Source organism: Anopheles funestus, chromosome X (assembly GCF_943734845.2).
Source record: "Anopheles funestus chromosome X, idAnoFuneDA-416_04, whole genome shotgun sequence".
NCBI classification, from domain to species: Eukaryota; Metazoa; Arthropoda; class Insecta; order Diptera; family Culicidae; genus Anopheles; species Anopheles funestus.
Window position 1 is genome coordinate 18535880 of NC_064597.1, and position 22039 is coordinate 18557918.

General features: G+C 45.0%; 1 protein-coding gene across 4 annotated transcripts; it reads left to right on the forward strand.

Annotated features, from left to right (window-relative positions):
- Window positions 1-52: 52 nt before the first annotated feature.
- On the forward strand, window positions 53-15664 carry LOC125769131 (putative nuclease HARBI1). Of its 4 annotated transcripts, XM_049437637.1 has the most exons (4): window positions 53-2133; window positions 2223-2300; window positions 2367-2869; window positions 14477-15664. In XM_049437637.1, the coding sequence occupies exons 1-4, from the start codon at window positions 1765-1767 to the stop codon at window positions 14724-14726; spliced, it is 1200 nt and encodes a 399-aa protein (XP_049293594.1). In that variant the 5' UTR covers window positions 53-1764; the 3' UTR covers window positions 14727-15664. The 4 variants fall into 4 exon arrangements, with proteins under 4 accessions (XP_049293594.1, XP_049293564.1, XP_049293583.1 ...); XM_049437607.1 differs by having other exon boundaries at window positions 2223-2869; XM_049437626.1 differs by lacking the exon at window positions 14477-15664 and adding an exon at window positions 8678-14005 and having other exon boundaries at window positions 2223-2869.
- Window positions 15665-22039: the final 6375 nt, after the last annotated feature.

Here is a 22039-nt window from a genome sequence, read left to right on the forward strand (position 1 = left end):
GTAAAAAAAAACGGGTAAAAAAGTCGTCACTAGGTGGCACAATAAACAATAGAGTAAAAAAGGCCAGAATTTTGTTAGCCAAACGGAAAGCCGGACAGTTGGATTTTGTGCAACTTTTGTTTGGTTTTATTATTTATTTAAGCAATTTAATATTTTGTGCTATTCCCATTAGCTTCAATAACGGCTTTCAATCGCCTGGGCATACTTTCTACTAATTTTCTGCATATTTCTGGCCCAATTTCTTCCCATTCCTTTCTAACCGCCTCTTCTAATTGTGCTTTGTTTGTTACACGGTGCACTGCTACTTTTTTCTTCAAATGGGCCCACAAATGTTCGATTACATTAAGATCAGGTGATTGAGGTGGAGTTTCCAACACTTTTGGGCAATTGTAAAGCAACCACATACGCGCTACCCATGATTTGTGCTTTGGATCATTATCCTGGTAAAACATAAAGTCTTCAGATATTCCCATTTTCTCAACACTTTCTTTAACTGTTTGCTTTAACATGTCTATATAATAAAATTTATCCATTATACCCTTGATGAAATGCAGTTTTCCAACCCCTTGAGCCGACATGCACCCCCATAGCATCAAGGAGCCTCCACCAAACTTAACAGTTTTGATTAAACATTTCCCCTTAAACGCCTCGTTATCTTTACGCCATATATATCGCCGTCCATCTGATCCAAACATGTTAATTTTTGTTTCATCTGTGAAGAGAACCTGCAGAAATGATCATCATAAATTAATTTCAACTTAATTTTCAGAAGTAAATTAATTTACCTTGTTCCAAAATTCAATATCTTTGTCTACATAAGCTTTAGCAAATTCCAGTCGTATTTTTCGATTTTTCTCCGATATCAAAGGTTTCTTTCGCGGGGTTCTTGCATGAAGTTCATTGCGATGTAAATAATTCCGAACGGTTTGAGCACTTACATTGATGTTATGGACGGCTTGTAACATTTTTTTAATATCCACTGCAGTAGTGAAAGGGTTCTTTTGAATAGTTCTACGAATGAATCTGCCTTCCCTTGCTTGGATTTTATACATGGAAGTGCAATTTTTTACAGTTTTCTCGACACTTTTAGTAGTTTTATACTTTTTAATTATGTCTTGAACCGTCGACTTACTAATATTAGTCAAACTACTTATTTCCCGAACGCTTTTTCCATCTTGATGATGGGTAATGATAATGTTTCTTTGTATCAAAGTAGTGTGAGGCATAATTAGGATAAAAATGGAATAATTATTTGTTTCAATACGTTGGAATGCTTGTTACGAGGGCCACGAATCGACTGAACCAGTAATAGCACTGTATTAAGTGTCGAAGCTAGTTTCTGCAACACTTTAGTAGAAGAAATTACTAAGAAATCCGACTGTCCGGCTTTCCGTTTGGCTGACAAAATTCTGGCCGTTTTTACTCTATTGTTTATTGTGCCGCTTAGTGACGACTTTTTTACCCGTTTTTTTTACACGAGCTTTGAAATAAGGTGTGCAAAGCAGAATTCATAAGAAAAAAAAACTTTTTTGATTCCGCATGTGCAATATTAGTTCTCAAAGCTGGACAAATGCTCAAATCGCAGGTGTCCGGATTAGCGATTGGCCCACTGTACGCTGTCATTGTGCTGTCATTCGTTTACAATTATAAACAAAACACGTAAATAAAAATACGCTGAAGTGAGTAGAAATTTAATTTACAAATTATTGCACCTTTTGATAGTTACAATTTATTTAAGAGCTGCAATATAGTGAAAAAATTGACATGGATGAGCGATACCGACGAGCGCTAATAAATTGGACAGAAGCATGGGCCAGTGTCGCTCGGCTTCATATCCTCCAGCTGCGAAGGCCACGGACGCGCATTTGGGCTAGGCCGATGTTGCTGGAACGAAACCAAAATGCAAGCCAGCTAATACGTTCCATTTTGGACGAAGAGCTGGACAAAACCGTCATTAATTTTATGCGGATGTGCAGAGAAGATTTTGCGTATTTGTTGCAGCTAGTAACACCCCGAATCCGGAAGCAAGATACGTACATGCGTGATGCTATCACGCCGAAGGATAGATTAATCATATCGCTACGTTTTCTGGCTTCTGGCGATAGCTATCAAAGCTTGGAATATGCTTATCGGGTAAGTAACTATTGTTATATTATTATAATTAGTAAAATTTAAAAAATATTGCCTTTATTATTATTATTATATAAATATTAATATTGTAGGTTTCTTCACAATCCATCTCATTGTTCGTCCCGGAAGTTTGCGACAGCATAATAATGTTTCTGCGCAAATATGTTAAGGTATTTGAACTTAGTTTCACATGCAATGTAGTATTTGTATTACAACGATGTTTATTTATATTACAGCTTCCATCGACGCGTGAGGAATGGCTGAAAGTGGCAGATGATTTTTACGAGAAATGGCAGTTCCCTCATGCTACCGGTGCCATCGACGGAAAGCATGTTCCAATAAAAGCGCCTGCGAAAAGTGATTCGGAATATTTCAATTACCAACACTTTTTCAGTATTGTGCTTTTGGGAATTGTTGATGCGAACTGCAATTTCATGTTTGTTGACGTCGGATGCAAGGGACGAATATCGGACGGAGGGGTTTTACGTACCTCGCGTCTTCATAACTTGCTAGAAAATAATAGATTACAAATCCCAGAAGCAGAAATGCTACGAGGTTCTACTTCCCTTATGAGAATCCCGTATATGTTACTGGGAGACAAAGCGTTTGCATTCACCAACAATTGCATTCGTCCGTTTGGTGGAATAACAGACCGCGGATCCATCGAACGCATTTTTAACGAACGCCATTCGAAAGCACGCCGAACAGTTGAAATGGCGTTTGGAATTTTGACTGCGAGGTTTCGAGTGCTGAGAAAGCCGATGGAGTTAAACCCACAAACTGCCAGCAAAGTTGTACTCACATGCGTGTACCTACATAACTATATTCGAAGGAACGTGTCAGGCCAAGCAGCAAGGGAAACGGAGCATGTACCGAGCGAGCTTACTGAGTTGCGCGGGATAACACATCGCACAACCAACGAGTTCATGCAAATTCGTTTGCATTTGGCAAATAAATTTGCTGATGGCACAATATAAAACGCAACGTTGTAGTTCACAGTTCTTTATTTAATCCTACTTGTAATTCGGTATTGCAAAATTCATGAAAAAAATGCAAAATTCATGAAAAAAAAGAAAGAAAAATACTTATAGTTAAACTAAATGCTAACTTAATCTAAACTTATAATTAACTTACAAACTAACTTATTATTAATTTCGTGGATCGTACCCTTTTTTTCCACGAATCTCGCGGCATTCTCCTCCGCAAGCATGCTCTGTATTCTCACCAGCATCGCTTCCTGCCGTATCGGCGACCAATCCCGCATGCTGGCGTAGAGAGGAGCTAAACGGTTTTCCGATCCCGCCGATCTCAACTCCAGCGTAGCCTGTGCGACATTGCCAAGCGCCGCCATCACTTCCTGGTTGTACTGTAAATTGGTTTTATTTCTCTACGTCTATTTCCACGGAAACGTTTTTAGCTGCGGATACTCCACAGCGGACCCTTCCTCCTTCGGCAGATCTGGAACGGAATTTTGTTCTTCAGGGTGGAATTTTTTCTTGTGCCGGTCCAGCCCGGTTGAGTATACGAATTTGCGCTTGCAGTAATCGCAACTAATATTTTTCGCTTCTACGTTTTTGCATTCTTACTGTTCTGGCTGTTGCAGAACATTTTGCCATTATTGAGTATTTTGCGCGAGAGTTTGTGTCAAGACATCAATTCCATTTTTTTTTCTTCTTTTCAACCATCGTGCACTGCCGGTTTGCTAGCGAAATCATATATAAAGAATGGTTTGAAAAAAAAAACGGTCGGAAATATGAATCCTTAGAATTTAAATGATTTCTTACCTTTGTTTTTTGTGGCGTTACAAATTACAAGTACGCTTTTCTGTGACTAAGCACGCTGGGCTTTGCAGACACGACTGGCACTTGTGACTCGTACGCTACGAATGATTTTGGGCTGGCCAAGTTTAGTGTCAGCAAAGCACCGGGGGAAAAAATCTATGGTCACTACGATTGTCAGGTTGACTCGACCCTTGTCTGTTTTCGCGCCTCACTTTACCTGGTTTGATTGTTGTTTAGCAAGAGCGAGAAAGCATGAAAGTTGATTTGGCTAGTTGGTATTTGGTACCTGTTTCGATATGAAGCATCAATCGTTTACAATTTAAAGATGAAAAATTTTAAACATCTGTTCAACACAAGACAAACAGGCACCGGCATATGAAAAGGAAGACTCGGTTGGGAACCACTGTACGCCTACTACGATTGTTTGGTTTCTATTGAAAAATGTATTATTTCCTGATCTTTCTTGCAAACGGTTTACAGTCATCTGTGGTTGCAATGTTTACTATATTTTGTCTGCATCACATGAACGATATTTTGCATCGAATTGTATGATTTATTTCGATTTATAGATCAAGGACTTTTGATATATTGACCAAAGCAACTTGTTTAAAGTAGGCATATAATTTTTATGATAATGATTGTTTTCATGTAATGAAGAAATTTGTTACGCTGCTATATTATCACTAAAATTATCAAACTAACTAACATATACAATAAAAAAATCATGAAGCTAACTAACATATACTGTTGCAGACGCAACGCCCGACCGAACAGAAAAAACACCGGCTTTTTCAACTTTAACAATTTTTATTTTGTACGCTTAAAATTTGTCCGCTTGGTTGGCCGGTCGGGATCAAAAAGACCCTCTCCATTCGGTCACGGATCGTCCTCTCGATCCCACGTCACCGTTCGGATCCCACTCGGTGACATCTACACCGGCGTTCTCTACCGGACGGTAGCTCCACTTCGCGGCTCCTTTCGTAGGTCCTTCCTCGATCGCGCCGTCACTAAGTGACATATACAGTAAAACATTCATGAAACTATGAACTAAATAATAAAAATAACTATAACTAATGTTAAAAATAAGAAATTAATTTATCTAATTATTTTTTTGGCCGGTTCCGGCACACGCTTTTGACAACACCTTCGGCCTTGAGGCGACTGTTGGCATTTTTTTATTTCGTTTTAAAAAATAGTTCAACTATTAATTTATTTGGGGCTGTCCCATCTGCGCACCCAGCAATATAAAAAAAAATTATTATATTTTTATTTTTGTTAAACCGGATTTTTTCAGCGGTCTCCCCAGTCCCGACCAGCTGCGCGTTGTGAGGAATTCTGCACAAAATAGCAGATACAAAGTGTCGTGCATAATTTGTTTTGCACTAGAGGATGCCACAATATCGCGCGTCCACACCTGCAGCTCATGAAAGTTTTTCGGATCTGCGAGGTCGGCTTCCAGGGCGTCTAACTCTAGTGTTCGGTGGCAACCTTTTCCAACACAAACGTTGGCCGTGCTGGGTGGAATGCCGTTCGCATGACCGTTCCAGTGTTCAGGCCAGAACAAGTTGGCCGTAAATTTTCGGTTAGGACGTCGACGCGGTTCTGCAGCCCAATAACCGCTTTGGTCAATTTATATGTTTGCCGGTGGTTGTTGATTAGCGCCGTGCTAATTCCGGCTTCGCCGATATCTTGGCTAACTTGATCGTTTTCCATATCTTCTGAAATTCTGACATTAATCTTTTTCAAGAGCCATTCGTAATTACCGTAATAGTTTAAAATTTGTTCACTTTTGCCACGATCACGATCCGCACGATATCGCTGAATAAATGTAATGTTTTGACAAATACAGTTGCCAAAATTGAACACGGCGATATACATGTTTTGTTATTAATTTCGTGGAAAGAAATCGACGTTGGCGTAGGTGTGGGTATATAAACGAAAACGCGGGGAAGGGTAAGAGGTTGACTATACGTCACAGGGAAGAATATAGAAGCATATCATAAAAAGAGATAGCAATACAAGCAAGTGGAACCCGCGAGAGCGACTCCCAAATCACTCAAAAGAGGCTGAAACGTTGACTGCCTTTCAGCCTTGTTTCACCCTCGCGGGTAACTCAGTTTTGTATGGGATATTGCTCGCAGGGTTTCAGCCTTGTTTCAGCCTCGCGCGTAACTCAGTTTTGAATGGAATATTGCCCGCAGGGTAAAGTATCCGCGATACTTTATACCCCTCTGGTTTAGGTGCTGCTGTGTCATACGACAGCTTGTTGTCTTACCAAATGTTTTTTGCAAACTTTTTCTTCTTCTCGCATTCGATCTGACTTCGCGCGTAATTCTAACACAGCTTGGATTCAACCAATCCAGAATGTGCATTTGATATAATTATATTATATGTGTGTTATAGTGGAAACCCTCACACCGTGTTCCACCAACAATTTTTGTTGGAGTGATTTTAGCGTCACCGTACAGTCGTCGTTGATCCAGCCTTGAACATCGCTTAAGGCTTGCTGCGACAATATTTTCTGCCTGTTGCCACCACGTTTCTTGACTTCGACCTGAAATGCTGTTTGGTATTTTTTGACAATACAATGATTTATATTCAGCATTTGGCTAATGGCAGCATGAGTTGCTCCATTTTCATACGCCGTTACCACGCGCTCTATATCTTCGTTGCTCGCAGTCGAGGTACTTGCAACTGCCCCGTTTGCACTTTGAGCTAGTTCAGAGCTTTGGCTAGAGCTCATGTTTGCTGAAATGAAAAATTGACGATTTGATTTAGAAATCAGTTGATGGAATATATTGTAAAAGTTAGTAGGAGAATAAAATTGAACGCGAATAAAAAAAAGTATAACAGGGTTTTTTTTGGCGTGATTATCCTGGTGTTCGACAGCTCGCGACGCATATACAAATTATAATAGTGTTTTATTCAAGCTTACAAACGAGACTGACCTACGCGTCTAGTACTGTAGCCAGACGGGACGCGTGGCAGTTTTACTTACTACTACCTATACATTTAATAGTTTCGAGAGATACGTTGTATCTCACGAATATTTTAATAATTTCTATTAAGTCTAATCTTACGTATACTAACTTAACTTACATCGATCATTTCATATTGCTACCTAACTTACATATCTTTCGGCTCGTTCGGGATCACTCATCAGTCCGGGGGTTACATTAAGACTAATTAAAAATTATTTCTGGTACACTATTTTAATAGCTGACTTGTAATATATGCACCAACACTAACTTCAACTGTACTCTACATTCCTCTCTTTTCTAAGCACATTTCGCGTGTAGACGCATAGACGCAAACACTTAATTTTCCATTTTTCGGATATTACGCTTACTTTATCTCACCACACTGACACCTGCGCACACTTGGTATTTAATGCACACGCAAAATTTACTAATGTTCAATGTCGCACATGAGGATTATCTTTTTTTTAAATGATTTACACGCACACATTTTATAATGCTCACTTACCTTACATTTTCGGGTCGTACCTTATTATTTGCTGTTGCTATCGCTTTGCCGTTGATTTCACTGCCGCTGGCCTACTAGCCAGCCTGTATGTCTCTCGGTTTAGGGTTTCTCTCTATACTATTGTCGTCGCTGCTAGTGTTGTTGCCGCTGATGATTCCATCCTGCTACCACATGGCTTAGTTTGTGGCGTTAGGTTGTCTTAAGCGCGATGGCCGACACGATTTTTCACTGGCGTCTTTGCAATGGCGCACATGACTCCTCGTCGTGTCGTCTGCGATTGCGGATTCACGGTGACTCACTAGCGATGGCGGAATCACAGTGATCGCTTTGATCACGGTGAAAAGTAGCACGAACTTCACCACGGTAAGTTATCGGAGTCATGTTTACAGTGTTGCCCCTGAGGATTTTATCACGTTCTCCGAACACGCTTGCACACTTAGCTGCTAAAGTTTTCATTTTGGTATTTCGCTTTCTGACTGTGCTATTGGTAAGCCTTGCTAATTTTACTATATACTATTTTACTATTCGCCTTTAAGCTCCTTCACATTATGTGAGAACGAAAATAAATGTAATGTTTTGTTCTTTGACTTAATCAAGAAACGAACAACTAACTTACTGCAATTTAAAAACAAATAATCTGTGAACTAAGCTCACTAAAGAAGACGTGTTTTCGAGTGGCTCTCCATGAACTTTTTCCATATATTTTACGAAACATACAGCTAGTTCGTATTGCAGAGTTAGCTACGCCTGAATCACATTCTTAGTAGTGATGGATAAATTATAAATTTTGCCGGAGTCGGGGGGGGGGGGGGGGGGGGGGGGGGGGGGGGGGGGTGTAGGTTCTAGGATGAAGCCCTGAGCAATTTACAATGGATACATGGTTAGTCTGACTCCATCGGACTCATTTGAACTCATCCGGCATCGATCGGACCCATTCGGGCTCGACCGGACTCGTCGGAGTCAATTTTCGTTTTTTTTCGGAGTCGGAATCAATTTTTCATACACGGACACGGAGGGGTTTTACGTACATCGCGTCTGCATAACTTGCTAGAAAATAATAGATTACAAATCCCAGAAGCAGAAATGCTACGAGGTTCTACTTCCCTTATGAGAATCCCGTATATGTTACTGGGAGACAAAGCGTTTGCATTCACCAACTATTGCATTCGCCCGTTTGGTGGAATAACAGACCGCGGACCCGTCGAACGCATTTTTAACGCACGCCATTATTCGAAAGCACGCCGAACAGTTGAAATGGTGTTTGGAATTTTGACTGCGAGGTTTCGAGTGCTGAGAACGCCGATAGAGTTAAACCTTCAAACTGCCAGCAAAGTTGTACTCACATGCGTGTACCTGCTTAACTATATTCGAAGGAACGTGTCAGGCCAAGCAGCAAGGGAAACGGAGCATGTACCGAGCGAGCTTATTGAGTTGCGCGGGATAACACATCGCACAACCAACGAGTTCATGCAAATTCGTTTGCATTTGGCAAATAAATTTGCTGATGGCACAATATAAAACGCAACGTTGTAGTTCACAGTTCTTTATTTAATCCTACTTGTAATTCGGTATTGCAAAATTCATGAAAAAAATGCAAAATTCATGAAAAAAAAGAAAGAAAAATACTTATAGTTAAACTAAATGCTAACTTAATCTAAACTTATAATTAACTTACAAACTAACTTATTATTAATTTCGTGGATCGTACCCTTTTTTTCCACGAATCTCGCGGCATTCTCCTCCGCAAGCATGCTCTGTATTCTCACCAGCATCGCTTCCTGCCGTATCGGCGACCAATCCCGCATGCTGGCGTAGAGAGGAGCTAAACGGTTTTCCGATCCCGCCGATCTCAACTCCAGCGTAGCCTGTGCGACATTGCCAAGCGCCGCCATCACTTCCTGGTTGTACTGTAAATTGGTTTTATTTCTCTACGTCTATTTCCACGGAAACGTTTTTAGCTGCGGATACTCCACAGCGGACCCTTCCTCCTTCGGCAGATCTGGAACGGAATTTTGTTCTTCAGGGTGGAATTTTTTCTTGTGCCGGTCCAGCCCGGTTGAGTATACGAATTTGCGCTTGCAGTAATCGCAACTAATATTTTTCGCTTCTACGTTTTTGCATTCTTACTGTTCTGGCTGTTGCAGAACATTTTGCCATTATTGAGTATTTTGCGCGAGAGTTTGTGTCAAGACATCAATTCCATTTTTTTTTCTTCTTTTCAACCATCGTGCACTGCCGGTTTGCTAGCGAAATCATATATGAAGAATGGTTTGAAAAAAAAAACGGTCGGAAATATGAATCCTTAGAATTTAAATGATTTCTTACCTTTGTTTTTTGTGGCGTTACAAATTACAAGTACGCTTTTCTGTGACTAAGCACGCTGGGCTTTGCAGACACGACTGGCACTTGTGACTCGTACGCTACGAATGATTTTGGGCTGGCCAAGTTTAGTGTCAGCAAAGCACCGGGGGAAAAAATCTATGGTCACTACGATTGTCAGGTTGACTCGACCCTTGTCTGTTTTCGCGCCTCACTTTACCTGGTTTGATTGTTGTTTAGCAAGAGCGAGAAAGCATGAAAGTTGATTTGGCTAGTTGGTATTTGGTACCTGTTTCGATATGAAGCATCAATCGTTTACAATTTAAAGATGAAAAATTTTAAACATCTGTTCAACACAAGACAAACAGGCACCGGCATATGAAAAGGAAGACTCGGTTGGGAACCACTGTACGCCTACTACGATTGTTTGGTTTCTATTGAAAAATGTATTATTTCCTGATCTTTCTTGCAAACGGTTTACAGTCATCTGTGGTTGCAATGTTTACTATATTTTGTCTGCATCACATGAACGATATTTTGCATCGAATTGTATGATTTATTTCGATTTATAGATCAAGGACTTTTGATATATTGACCAAAGCAACTTGTTTAAAGTAGGCATATAATTTTTATGATAATGATTGTTTTCATGTAATGAAGAAATTTGTTACGCTGCTATATTATCACTAAAATTATCAAACTAACTAACATATACAATAAAAAAATCATGAAGCTAACTAACATATACTGTTGCAGACGCAACGCCCGACCGAACAGAAAAAACACCGGCTTTTTCAACTTTAACAATTTTTATTTTGTACGCTTAAAATTTGTCCGCTTGGTTGGCCGGTCGGGATCAAAAAGACCCTCTCCATTCGGTCACGGATCGTCCTCTCGATCCCACGTCACCGTTCGGATCCCACTCGGTGACATCTACACCGGCGTTCTCTACCGGACGGTAGCTCCACTTCGCGGCTCCTTTCGTAGGTCCTTCCTCGATCGCGCCGTCACTAAGTGACATATACAGTAAAACATTCATGAAACTATGAACTAAATAATAAAAATAACTATAACTAATGTTAAAAATAAGAAATTAATTTATCTAATTATTTTTTTGGCCGGTTCCGGCACACGCTTTTGACAACACCTTCGGCCTTGAGGCGACTGTTGGCATTTTTTTATTTCGTTTTAAAAAATAGTTCAACTATTAATTTATTTGGGGCTGTCCCATCTGCGCACCCAGCAATATAAAAAAAAATTATTATATTTTTATTTTTGTTAAACCGGATTTTTTCAGCGGTCTCCCCAGTCCCGACCAGCTGCGCGTTGTGAGGAATTCTGCACAAAATAGCAGATACAAAGTGTCGTGCATAATTTGTTTTGCACTAGAGGATGCCACAATATCGCGCGTCCACACCTGCAGCTCATGAAAGTTTTTCGGATCTGCGAGGTCGGCTTCCAGGGCGTCTAACTCTAGTGTTCGGTGGCAACCTTTTCCAACACAAACGTTGGCCGTGCTGGGTGGAATGCCGTTCGCATGACCGTTCCAGTGTTCAGGCCAGAACAAGTTGGCCGTAAATTTTCGGTTAGGACGTCGACGCGGTTCTGCAGCCCAATAACCGCTTTGGTCAATTTATATGTTTGCCGGTGGTTGTTGATTAGCGCCGTGCTAATTCCGGCTTCGCCGATATCTTGGCTAACTTGATCGTTTTCCATATCTTCTGAAATTCTGACATTAATCTTTTTCAAGAGCCATTCGTAATTACCGTAATAGTTTAAAATTTGTTCACTTTTGCCACGATCACGATCCGCACGATATCGCTGAATAAATGTAATGTTTTGACAAATACAGTTGCCAAAATTGAACACGGCGATATACATGTTTTGTTATTAATTTCGTGGAAAGAAATCGACGTTGGCGTAGGTGTGGGTATATAAACGAAAACGCGGGGAAGGGTAAGAGGTTGACTATACGTCACAGGGAAGAATATAGAAGCATATCATAAAAAGAGATAGCAATACAAGCAAGTGGAACCCGCGAGAGCGACTCCCAAATCACTCAAAAGAGGCTGAAACGTTGACTGCCTTTCAGCCTTGTTTCACCCTCGCGGGTAACTCAGTTTTGTATGGGATATTGCTCGCAGGGTTTCAGCCTTGTTTCAGCCTCGCGCGTAACTCAGTTTTGAATGGAATATTGCCCGCAGGGTAAAGTATCCGCGATACTTTATACCCCTCTGGTTTAGGTGCTGCTGTGTCATACGACAGCTTGTTGTCTTACCAAATGTTTTTTGCAAACTTTTTCTTCTTCTCGCATTCGATCTGACTTCGCGCGTAATTCTAACACAGCTTGGATTCAACCAATCCAGAATGTGCATTTGATATAATTATATTATATGTGTGTTATAGTGGAAACCCTCACACCGTGTTCCACCAACAATTTTTGTTGGAGTGATTTTAGCGTCACCGTACAGTCGTCGTTGATCCAGCCTTGAACATCGCTTAAGGCTTGCTGCGACAATATTTTCTGCCTGTTGCCACCACGTTTCTTGACTTCGACCTGAAATGCTGTTTGGTATTTTTTGACAATACAATGATTTATATTCAGCATTTGGCTAATGGCAGCATGAGTTGCTCCATTTTCATACGCCGTTACCACGCGCTCTATATCTTCGTTGCTCGCAGTCGAGGTACTTGCAACTGCCCCGTTTGCACTTTGAGCTAGTTCAGAGCTTTGGCTAGAGCTCATGTTTGCTGAAATGAAAAATTGACGATTTGATTTAGAAATCAGTTGATGGAATATATTGTAAAAGTTAGTAGGAGAATAAAATTGAACGCGAATAAAAAAAAGTATAACAGGGTTTTTTTTGGCGTGATTATCCTGGTGTTCGACAGCTCGCGACGCATATACAAATTATAATAGTGTTTTATTCAAGCTTACAAACGAGACTGACCTACGCGTCTAGTACTGTAGCCAGACGGGACGCGTGGCAGTTTTACTTACTACTACCTATACATTTAATAGTTTCGAGAGATACGTTGTATCTCACGAATATTTTAATAATTTCTATTAAGTCTAATCTTACGTATACTAACTTAACTTACATCGATCATTTCATATTGCTACCTAACTTACATATCTTTCGGCTCGTTCGGGATCACTCATCAGTCCGGGGGTTACATTAAGACTAATTAAAAATTATTTCTGGTACACTATTTTAATAGCTGACTTGTAATATATGCACCAACACTAACTTCAACTGTACTCTACATTCCTCTCTTTTCTAAGCACATTTCGCGTGTAGACGCATAGACGCAAACACTTAATTTTCCATTTTTCGGATATTACGCTTACTTTATCTCACCACACTGACACCTGCGCACACTTGGTATTTAATGCACACGCAAAATTTACTAATGTTCAATGTCGCACATGAGGATTATCTTTTTTTTAAATGATTTACACGCACACATTTTATAATGCTCACTTACCTTACATTTTCGGGTCGTACCTTATTATTTGCTGTTGCTATCGCTTTGCCGTTGATTTCACTGCCGCTGGCCTACTAGCCAGCCTGTATGTCTCTCGGTTTAGGGTTTCTCTCTATACTATTGTCGTCGCTGCTAGTGTTGTTGCCGCTGATGATTCCATCCTGCTACCACATGGCTTAGTTTGTGGCGTTAGGTTGTCTTAAGCGCGATGGCCGACACGATTTTTCACTGGCGTCTTTGCAATGGCGCACATGACTCCTCGTCGTGTCGTCTGCGATTGCGGATTCACGGTGACTCACTAGCGATGGCGGAATCACAGTGATCGCTTTGATCACGGTGAAAAGTAGCACGAACTTCACCACGGTAAGTTATCGGAGTCATGTTTACAGTGTTGCCCCTGAGGATTTTATCACGTTCTCCGAACACGCTTGCACACTTAGCTGCTAAAGTTTTCATTTTGGTATTTCGCTTTCTGACTGTGCTATTGGTAAGCCTTGCTAATTTTACTATATACTATTTTACTATTCGCCTTTAAGCTCCTTCACATTATGTGAGAACGAAAATAAATGTAATGTTTTGTTCTTTGACTTAATCAACAAACGAACAACTAACTTACTGCAATTTAAAAACAAATAATCTGTGAACTAAGCTCACTAAAGAAGACGTGTTTTCGAGTGGCTCTCCATGAACTTTTTCCATATATTTTACGAAACATACAGCTAGTTCGTATTGCAGAGTTAGCTACGCCTGAATCACATTCTTAGTAGTGATGGATAAATTATAAATTTTGCCGGAGTCGGGGGGGGGGGGGGGGGGGGGGGGGGGTGTAGGTTCTAGGATGAAGCCCTGAGCAATTTACAATGGATACATGGTTAGTCTGACTCCATCGGACTCATTTGAACTCATCCGGCATCGATCGGACCCATTCGGGCTCGACCGGACTCGTCGGAGTCAATTTTCGTTTTTTTTCGGAGTCGGAATCAATTTTTCATACACGGACACGGAGGGGTTTTACGTACATCGCGTCTGCATAACTTGCTAGAAAATAATAGATTACAAATCCCAGAAGCAGAAATGCTACGAGGTTCTACTTCCCTTATGAGAATCCCGTATATGTTACTGGGAGACAAAGCGTTTGCATTCACCAACTATTGCATTCGCCCGTTTGGTGGAATAACAGACCGCGGACCCGTCGAACGCATTTTTAACGAACGCCATTATTCGAAAGCACGCCGAACAGTTGAAATGGTGTTTGGAATTTTGACTGCGAGGTTTCGAGTGCTGAGAACGCCGATAGAGTTAAACCTTCAAACTGCCAGCAAAGTTGTACTCACATGCGTGTACCTGCTTAACTATATTCGAAGGAACGTGTCAGGCCAAGCAGCAAGGGAAACGGAGCATGTACCGAGCGAGCTTATTGAGTTGCGCGGGATAACACATCGCACAACCAACGAGTTGATGCAAATTCGTTTGCATTTGGCAATTTGGCAACATTTGCTGATGGCACAATATAAAAAGTAACGTTGTAGTTCACAGTTCTTTATTTAATCCAATTTGTAATCCGGTATTAAAAAAAATTCCAAATTTCATGAAAAAAGAAAGAAAAAATACTTATAGTTCAACTAAATGCTAACTTAATTTAGACTTATAACTAACTTACAAACTAACTTATTTCTAATTTCGTGGATCGTATCCATTCTTCTCCACGAATCTCGCGGCATTCTCCTCCGCAAGCTTGCTCTGAATTCTTCCCAGCATCGCTTCCTGGCGTATTGGCGACCAATCCCGCATGCTGGCGTAGAGAGGAGCTAAACGGTTTTCCGATCCCGCCGATCTCAACTCCAGCGTAGCCTGTGCGACATTGCCAAGCGCCGTCAACACTTCTTGATTGTACTGCAGATTGGCTTCATGCCAACGACGCTTGGGGGCAGCAGACACGTTTTGGCGTGGAGGAGATGATGGTGTTAATGGCTGGTGATCGGTTTGGGTGACCGGTGTGGGCACTTCGGAGGGAACAGGTATGCTGACTAATTCATCCTGCTCGCAGGCGGAGGAGATTGCTACCGGTGTGGTATCGTCAGGGGATAACGTGTTGGCCTCAAACTACAAATGATAACAACATCATTAACTGTGCCAGAAGATAATAAATTTTAAAAAAAACACATACCGTGTCTACCCTGGAACCACCATCCGTGACTGCGTGGAGGAATGCCATCGCGCTGAACGCAAACCATCTTGGTCTGCATACATCGGTTGAGCCTAAAAATATGAAAAGAAATTTGATAAAATACCAATATCGATAACGATCCGTCTGTGATACTTACCAGAACCGGTGACCAAACTGTTGTCAAGGATTCTTTTGTAGTGCCTGTAGGATCCATGGAGCGAGCGCCACTTTTCTCGCAACAGGGGCACAGGCACTTGCAACTGATGGCCAATACACTCCCACGCATCTTGTTGCCTGTTCCGGTTCTTATATTCCGGGTGGCTCCGGTCCCACAAGCATCTCTCTCCCTCAACATGGCTTATAAAAGCCAACACAGTTTCCTGTGACATATCGACGGTCTGAAAGTACAAGTACAAAATTAGTTACATGCTCTATTCAATTTCTAATTGCACTAATTTGATGGAGCTCCCATGATAATTTACCCCACTATCACACACTGGGAAGTATGAATGGTATCATCGCAATAAGAACTACATTTATGCATCTATATATAAAAGAGTTGACTAAATGATAATAGTAACAAGCATTAATTAATTAAATTAGCGACTTAAAGCGAAACCAAGCAATTATGTCGTGCTACAATCTAGTTACAGTTTAAAGTTATCCTAAGTTTATACATAAATGAATGAAAAAAGCACTTGTTCAAACGTATTTTAAATACCTCCAACGCTACCTCTTCTATCGTTTGTTTCCGTATATCAGTCATTGTTCGGACAGGAAAAACACATTCGTCGCTGTTGTAAGCTTGTTTGTTCTACTGCTGGAACAAACGAATGAACGTACCGGTTCCCATAGCGCCTTTGCACAACCGTGTCTTGAATCACTGTATACTTACCTTCTTTTTTTCAAACTTCACACCAACGGACATTATGAATAATCTGAAAGCAAATAACAATTATAACTTTATTTAATAGAGTAAAAATGATAAAATATACTTACCACAAGAGTTTTCTTCAATCACAATCAAAAATCACTATACTGGCTTTTAAACTGGCTTGTAAACAAATCAATGATTTGACAGCTCAAGTACGGGCCGAAATGTCGCGCGAGAGAAGTAGCTCTGTTTGCAAGATAGAGCTACTTTTGAGAAATGTCGCGCGAGAAATGTCTCTCTACGTCTATTTCCACGGTAACACTTTTTTTGCCCGAAATTCGATGATTTTTGCGCAAAAATTTTTTGACACCACTGTTGTTGTTGTTGTTGTTGTTGTAATCATCCAAGATTTTGCACACACTTTTTTCAGCCGTAAAACGATCGGCATCCACCGTTTCTTCTATGAAATCACAAGAACGGGTGAGAATCTTGCGATTCCAGTGAAAACCGCGTTCCGATCGATCACTTTGGCCGTTTTATTTGCATTAAACACTTCCCATACAAAATGTATGGGGAATTTTCATTCACTTTTTTCGATCAATTTTTGTCCGATTTTCATCCGGTTTTCACTATTTCACGTAGAAAACGATGTTCTTGATCGTTTATGACGATTTTCAGGCCGAATACCGACACTTATGCACGAAAAAATACACTGTTTACACGGAGCGCACTTCACACGTCTGTTTGCACTGGGATAACTCCCTGGGATAAGTGGCTTTTTTTATATAATCGTAGAGGTTTATTCAAGGAATATTTACAAAGTTAATTTGAACCCCTACTCGCCAACCGAGTTCTTTTCCCGCGAGGGATTACATTAAACTCGGCGTCTAATTGCCTACTCTGGAACCGTGCACAGGCTACTCTGGAACCGTGCAAATGCACCTACACGTATATTTTTTCTTATAACTTCTCTTGTCTTTTTTTAAAAATTTCTCAATCATACGCCCACGTTGGGCCTTTCAAATTTTCTACAAGTCCCCGACGGTCTCGGACTCCTGCTCGTCTAACGGGACGATATGTCGACCTCTATTGCCGCGGCAGCTTCCGCGGCAGAGAGGCCTCTCGCTCTGGTGTTGCTGACCGGCACATCTACGGCTGGTAAAAATGCAACTTCATCGTCGCTGGTGCTGTCGTCGTTGCTTTCGGGTGACGCGGCCCGACGCACTTCCGCAATCAGCTCACGTAGCCGCTGACGATGGCGAGCGACCCGTTCGCGAACAGCAGCTCTACGTTCGATCGTCCTCGGTGAAGGGGGTGGTGATGGCGGCCGCCCACCCCGCTGCTCCTCCCGTTGCTGCGCCCTCTGCCGGTTTCGCGCGACGTTACGCCGATCGTAGCGAGCACGTCGAACAGCATCGGGATCCGGTCGATGGACATTATCCGGCAACATTCCCTAGGCCGCCAGCATGGTCCGGAACTCGTCCCAGTCACGCTGCAGCGCATGCGTGATTCGTTTGGCAGCCTCGCACACGTTGCTCTAGTTCTCCGGACACTGAAGCATGCGGCCTTCCAGCGACTCCGGAACTACGCCGTCCAACAGTTGCCTCCGGATGGCAGCAAAGCGAGGGCACACGAACATGGCATGTTCGGCACTCTCAGCGACGCCAGGGTACCACGTGCAGTCCGGGGATGAGGTGAAACCCATGTCGCAAAGGTACCCACGGAAAAATCCGTGACCGGATAGTACCTGCGACAGATGGAAGGTCACCTCTCCGTGGTTCGGTGGGCCCACCTGACGTATTTGCTGGCTCCCTCTGCTGCGGCATCAGCATCCCACGTCGACTGCCACTCGGCGATGGTCCGCTGTCGCTCCTCGATCCGAATTTCGCCGCTGGTGCGCGTACCACGACGACTGTGGACTCGGGTGTCCTCCTCCAGCGCTCTGCAGATCGGCACAAGTCCAGCCAACAGCACGGCAGTCTCGTACCGGACAGTTGCAAAAGCCCGGGCAACACGAATCGCTGATTTCCGCTGGACTCGCTGCAGCAACCTGCGGCACTCCCGATTGGCCAGAGCGCCGTGCCATACCGGGGCGGCGTAACGCATGACGGAGTCTGCGACTGCCGCCAGCAAGCGAAACTTGGAAGTCTTTGGCCCCCGGTGGTTCGGCATCAGACGGTTTACTGCCTGCGCAACCTGCATAGCCTTCTCGGTGATCGCCGTCACGTGCGGTACCCAGGAGAGATGGTCCTGGAGGCGTACCCCCAGGTACTTCAGGGTCCGCGAATACGGGACGACCACGCCTCCAACGGTGATTGTGATTCCCTCCGGAGGATTCTTAAGACTGGATATCACCGTCATCTCAGTCTTGGCGTGTGCCAGCTCCAGGTGGTGTTCTCGCAACCACCGGTCTACCGCTGACACAGCCTCCTCCGCTGTAGCTGCTGCTGTCGATGGCGTAGTGCCCGGGGCGAGAACGACGAGATCGTCCGCGTAGCCGATGATCTCTACGCCGGGTGGTAGCGCAACATTTAGCACACCGTCATACATCAGGTTCCACAGGGTCGGGCCCAGGATGGACCCCTGTGGAACTCCAGCAGTGATGGGACGAACGACGGGGCCATCACGCGTGTCGAAGAACAGCTCGCGTCCCTCGAAGTATGATCGTATGACCTTCACCAGTAGCGACGGAACTCCTTTGGTCCGCAACGCCTCGGCAATACACTGCCAGCTCGCCGTGTTGAAGGCGTTGCGAATGTCGAGCGCTACCACCATCAGGCAGCGTTTGTCGCGGGCATTGGTGCGGCCGAACGCCATGGCCTTCCTGCCCGCGTCAACAACCCGCTCGATCGCGCTGACTGTGGAGCGTCCCTTGCGGAAGCCGTACTGCTCGCTGGACAGCTGCGGCGAATCGACGTCCTCCAGGTGTTGGTTGAGGCGGTTCAAAATCAGCTTCTCAAGCACCTTGCCCAACGCGTCCAACATGCAGAGCGGCCGGTAGGACGAGCTCTCACCCGGAGGTTTGCCCGGCTTTGGCAGCAGTACCAGGCGCTGCCTTTTCCACTGCGGCGGGAACGTGCCGCGGGCCAGGCAGTCCTGGTACACACGGCAGAAGACCTCCGGGTATCTCCTAATCGCCGCCTTCACCGCAGCGTTCGGGATACCGTCCAGACCAGGAGCCTTCCTCGAACTCATCTCGGAGACGATGGCCAACAGCTCGTCGCGAGTCACGTCTGCGACGGTGGACTCGACCGACTCGAAACCGCCGTCAGCATCGGGCCACGAAACTGGTGGATGGATGGGATAACTGGCTTTTTTTTTTTTAGATAGTTGTAGAGGTTTATTCATGGAATATTTACAATAAATAATGGAACCCCTACTCGCCCACCGAGTTTTGCTCCCGCGAGGGATTACATAAAACTAGGTGTCTAATTGCCACCATCGGCAACTCTAAAACCGTGCAAATGCACCTGCTCATATATTTTGCTTATATCTTCTCTTGTCTTTTTTTTAACTTCTCAGCCATACGCCCACGTTGGGCCTTCAAATTTTATACAAGTCCCCGACGGTCTCGGATTCCTGCTTTTTATCGGGACGATGTATCGGCCTCTAATGCTGCGGCAGCTTCCGCGGCAGAGAGGCCTCCCGTTTGAGTACCTCTGGCCGGTGACTCAACGGTGGATGGATACCCGTATTCATCCTCACTGGAGGATCCTCCTTCCTCGCCATGCAGCCATGCCAAGGAAGGCCACGGACCTTCGCCTCTCCCTGAACCTCGCGACTCGTTCGCGAATGGCCGCACGACGCGCAGCTGTAGTAGGCGACGGAGGTGGTGATGGGGGCCGCCAACCTCGCTGCAACTCCCTTGCTCTTGCTCGAGCCGCATTCCTCGCAACATTCCGGCGCTGGTTGCGAGCGACAGCCACCGAGTTGTCGGGGAGGCGTGCGGCTGACAGCTCGTCTTGCGCGGCTAACTCCTCCCTTTCCGCATTCCAGCCATCTTGCAGCTCGTCGGTGATCCGTGCGACGAACTCGCAAATGCCGCTCCACCTCTCCGGGCTCTCAAGCAAGGCTGCCTCGAAGCCCTCGGGGGTGATCTGGTTCGATCTCCCCGCCTCGAACAGCACCTCTCGTTCAGCGGCAAAACGCGGACAGCAAAATACGACGTGTTCCGCCGTCTCGGCAACGCCAGGACATCTGGGGCAGTCCGGGGACGACGTGAAGCCCATCCGGCACAGGTAGTCACGGAAAAATCCGTGGCCAGACAATACCTGCGCCAACTGGAACGTCACGTCTCCATGCTTCCGTGACTGCCATGCCCTCACGTCGGGTAGCACTCGATGCGTCCACCAAGTGTACCGACTGGCGTCTTCGTTGGCAGCATCCGCGTCCCACCGCTGCTGCCACTGTTCATACGTCCGGTCACGCTCCAGCTCGCGAACGCCAGACCTGGGGATCTCGTTGGCCGGATCATGTGACCGTTGATGGACCCTGCTGTCCTCCTCAATCTGCAGGCATATTGGAATGAGACCGGCCAGCAGCACGGCCGTCTCACCCCTCACCGTCCGGAAAGCCCGACAAACACGTATGGCCGTCGTCCTCTGCACGCGCTGCACCAATCTACGGCATTGGCGCAGCTGCAGCCCCTCCGACCATACTGGGGCCCCGTAGCGCAGGATGGAGTCCGCTACGGCCGCCAGCAGTCGGGCACGCGACGACTTCGGTCCGCTGTGGTTCGGCATGAGGCGCGTGACGGCCTCCGCAACCTTCATGGCCTTCGCTGCAGCCTGCTGAACGTGCGGCAACCATGACAGGTGGTCGTGCAACCAAACTCCAAGATAACGGATGGAGCGCTGGGATTGCACGACCACACCTCCGACGTTGATGGTCACGACCGGATGACGCTTCAGGGTGGAAATCAGCGTCATTTCCGTCTTCTCAGGCGCCAACGAGAGACGGTTCCGGTCCAGCCAGTCCATGATTACCGCGATGGCTCGTTCAGCAGTCGAGGAAGCGGCTTGGGGTGTCGTTGCGGGGACCAAGACGACAAGGTCATCAGCGTAGCCAATAACCTCGGCCCCCTCAGGCAACTGGACACCCAGGACCCCGTCGTACAGCACGTTCCAAAGCGTGGGTCCCAAAATGGAACCCTGTGGAACGCCCGCACTGATGTTCCGCTCGACAGGGCCCTCGCTGGTGTCGATAACCAGCCGCCGGTCCTCGAAATAGCTCCTCAGTATCTGCTGCAGCGATGACGGTACCCCCTTGTCCCTCAGCGCGTTGGCGATGGCTTGCCAGGGCGCAGAGTTAAAGGCGTTGCGGATGTCAAGTGCCACCACCATCAGGCAGCGCTTGTCTCGGGCGTTGGTGCGGCGAAAGGACATGGCCGTACTGCCCGCTTCGACAACGCGCTGGATCGCACTGATGGTGGATCTGCCTCGCCGGAAACCGTACTGCCCGTCCGACAGCCGTTCCGCATCCGGTTCCTCCAGGAACTCGTTGAGGCGGTTAAGAATTAGGCGCTCCAACACCTTGCCGAGTGCGTCGAGCATGCACAGCGGCCGGTAGGAGGAGCTTTCCCCGGGAGGCTTGCCAGGCTTTGGCAGCAGTACCAGTCGTTGCTGCCTCCCGTTCGGATGACGATGCTGCTGCTGCAGGTGCTGCTGCTGGTGCTGCTGCTGTTGTCGTCGCTGCTGCTGGTCGAGAGTTGGAGGCCCCACGGTGAAGAAGATGTACCGGTGGTCCGACGCCGTATAGTGGCACGAAGTGGTGTTCGCTGCCACCTCCCAAGTG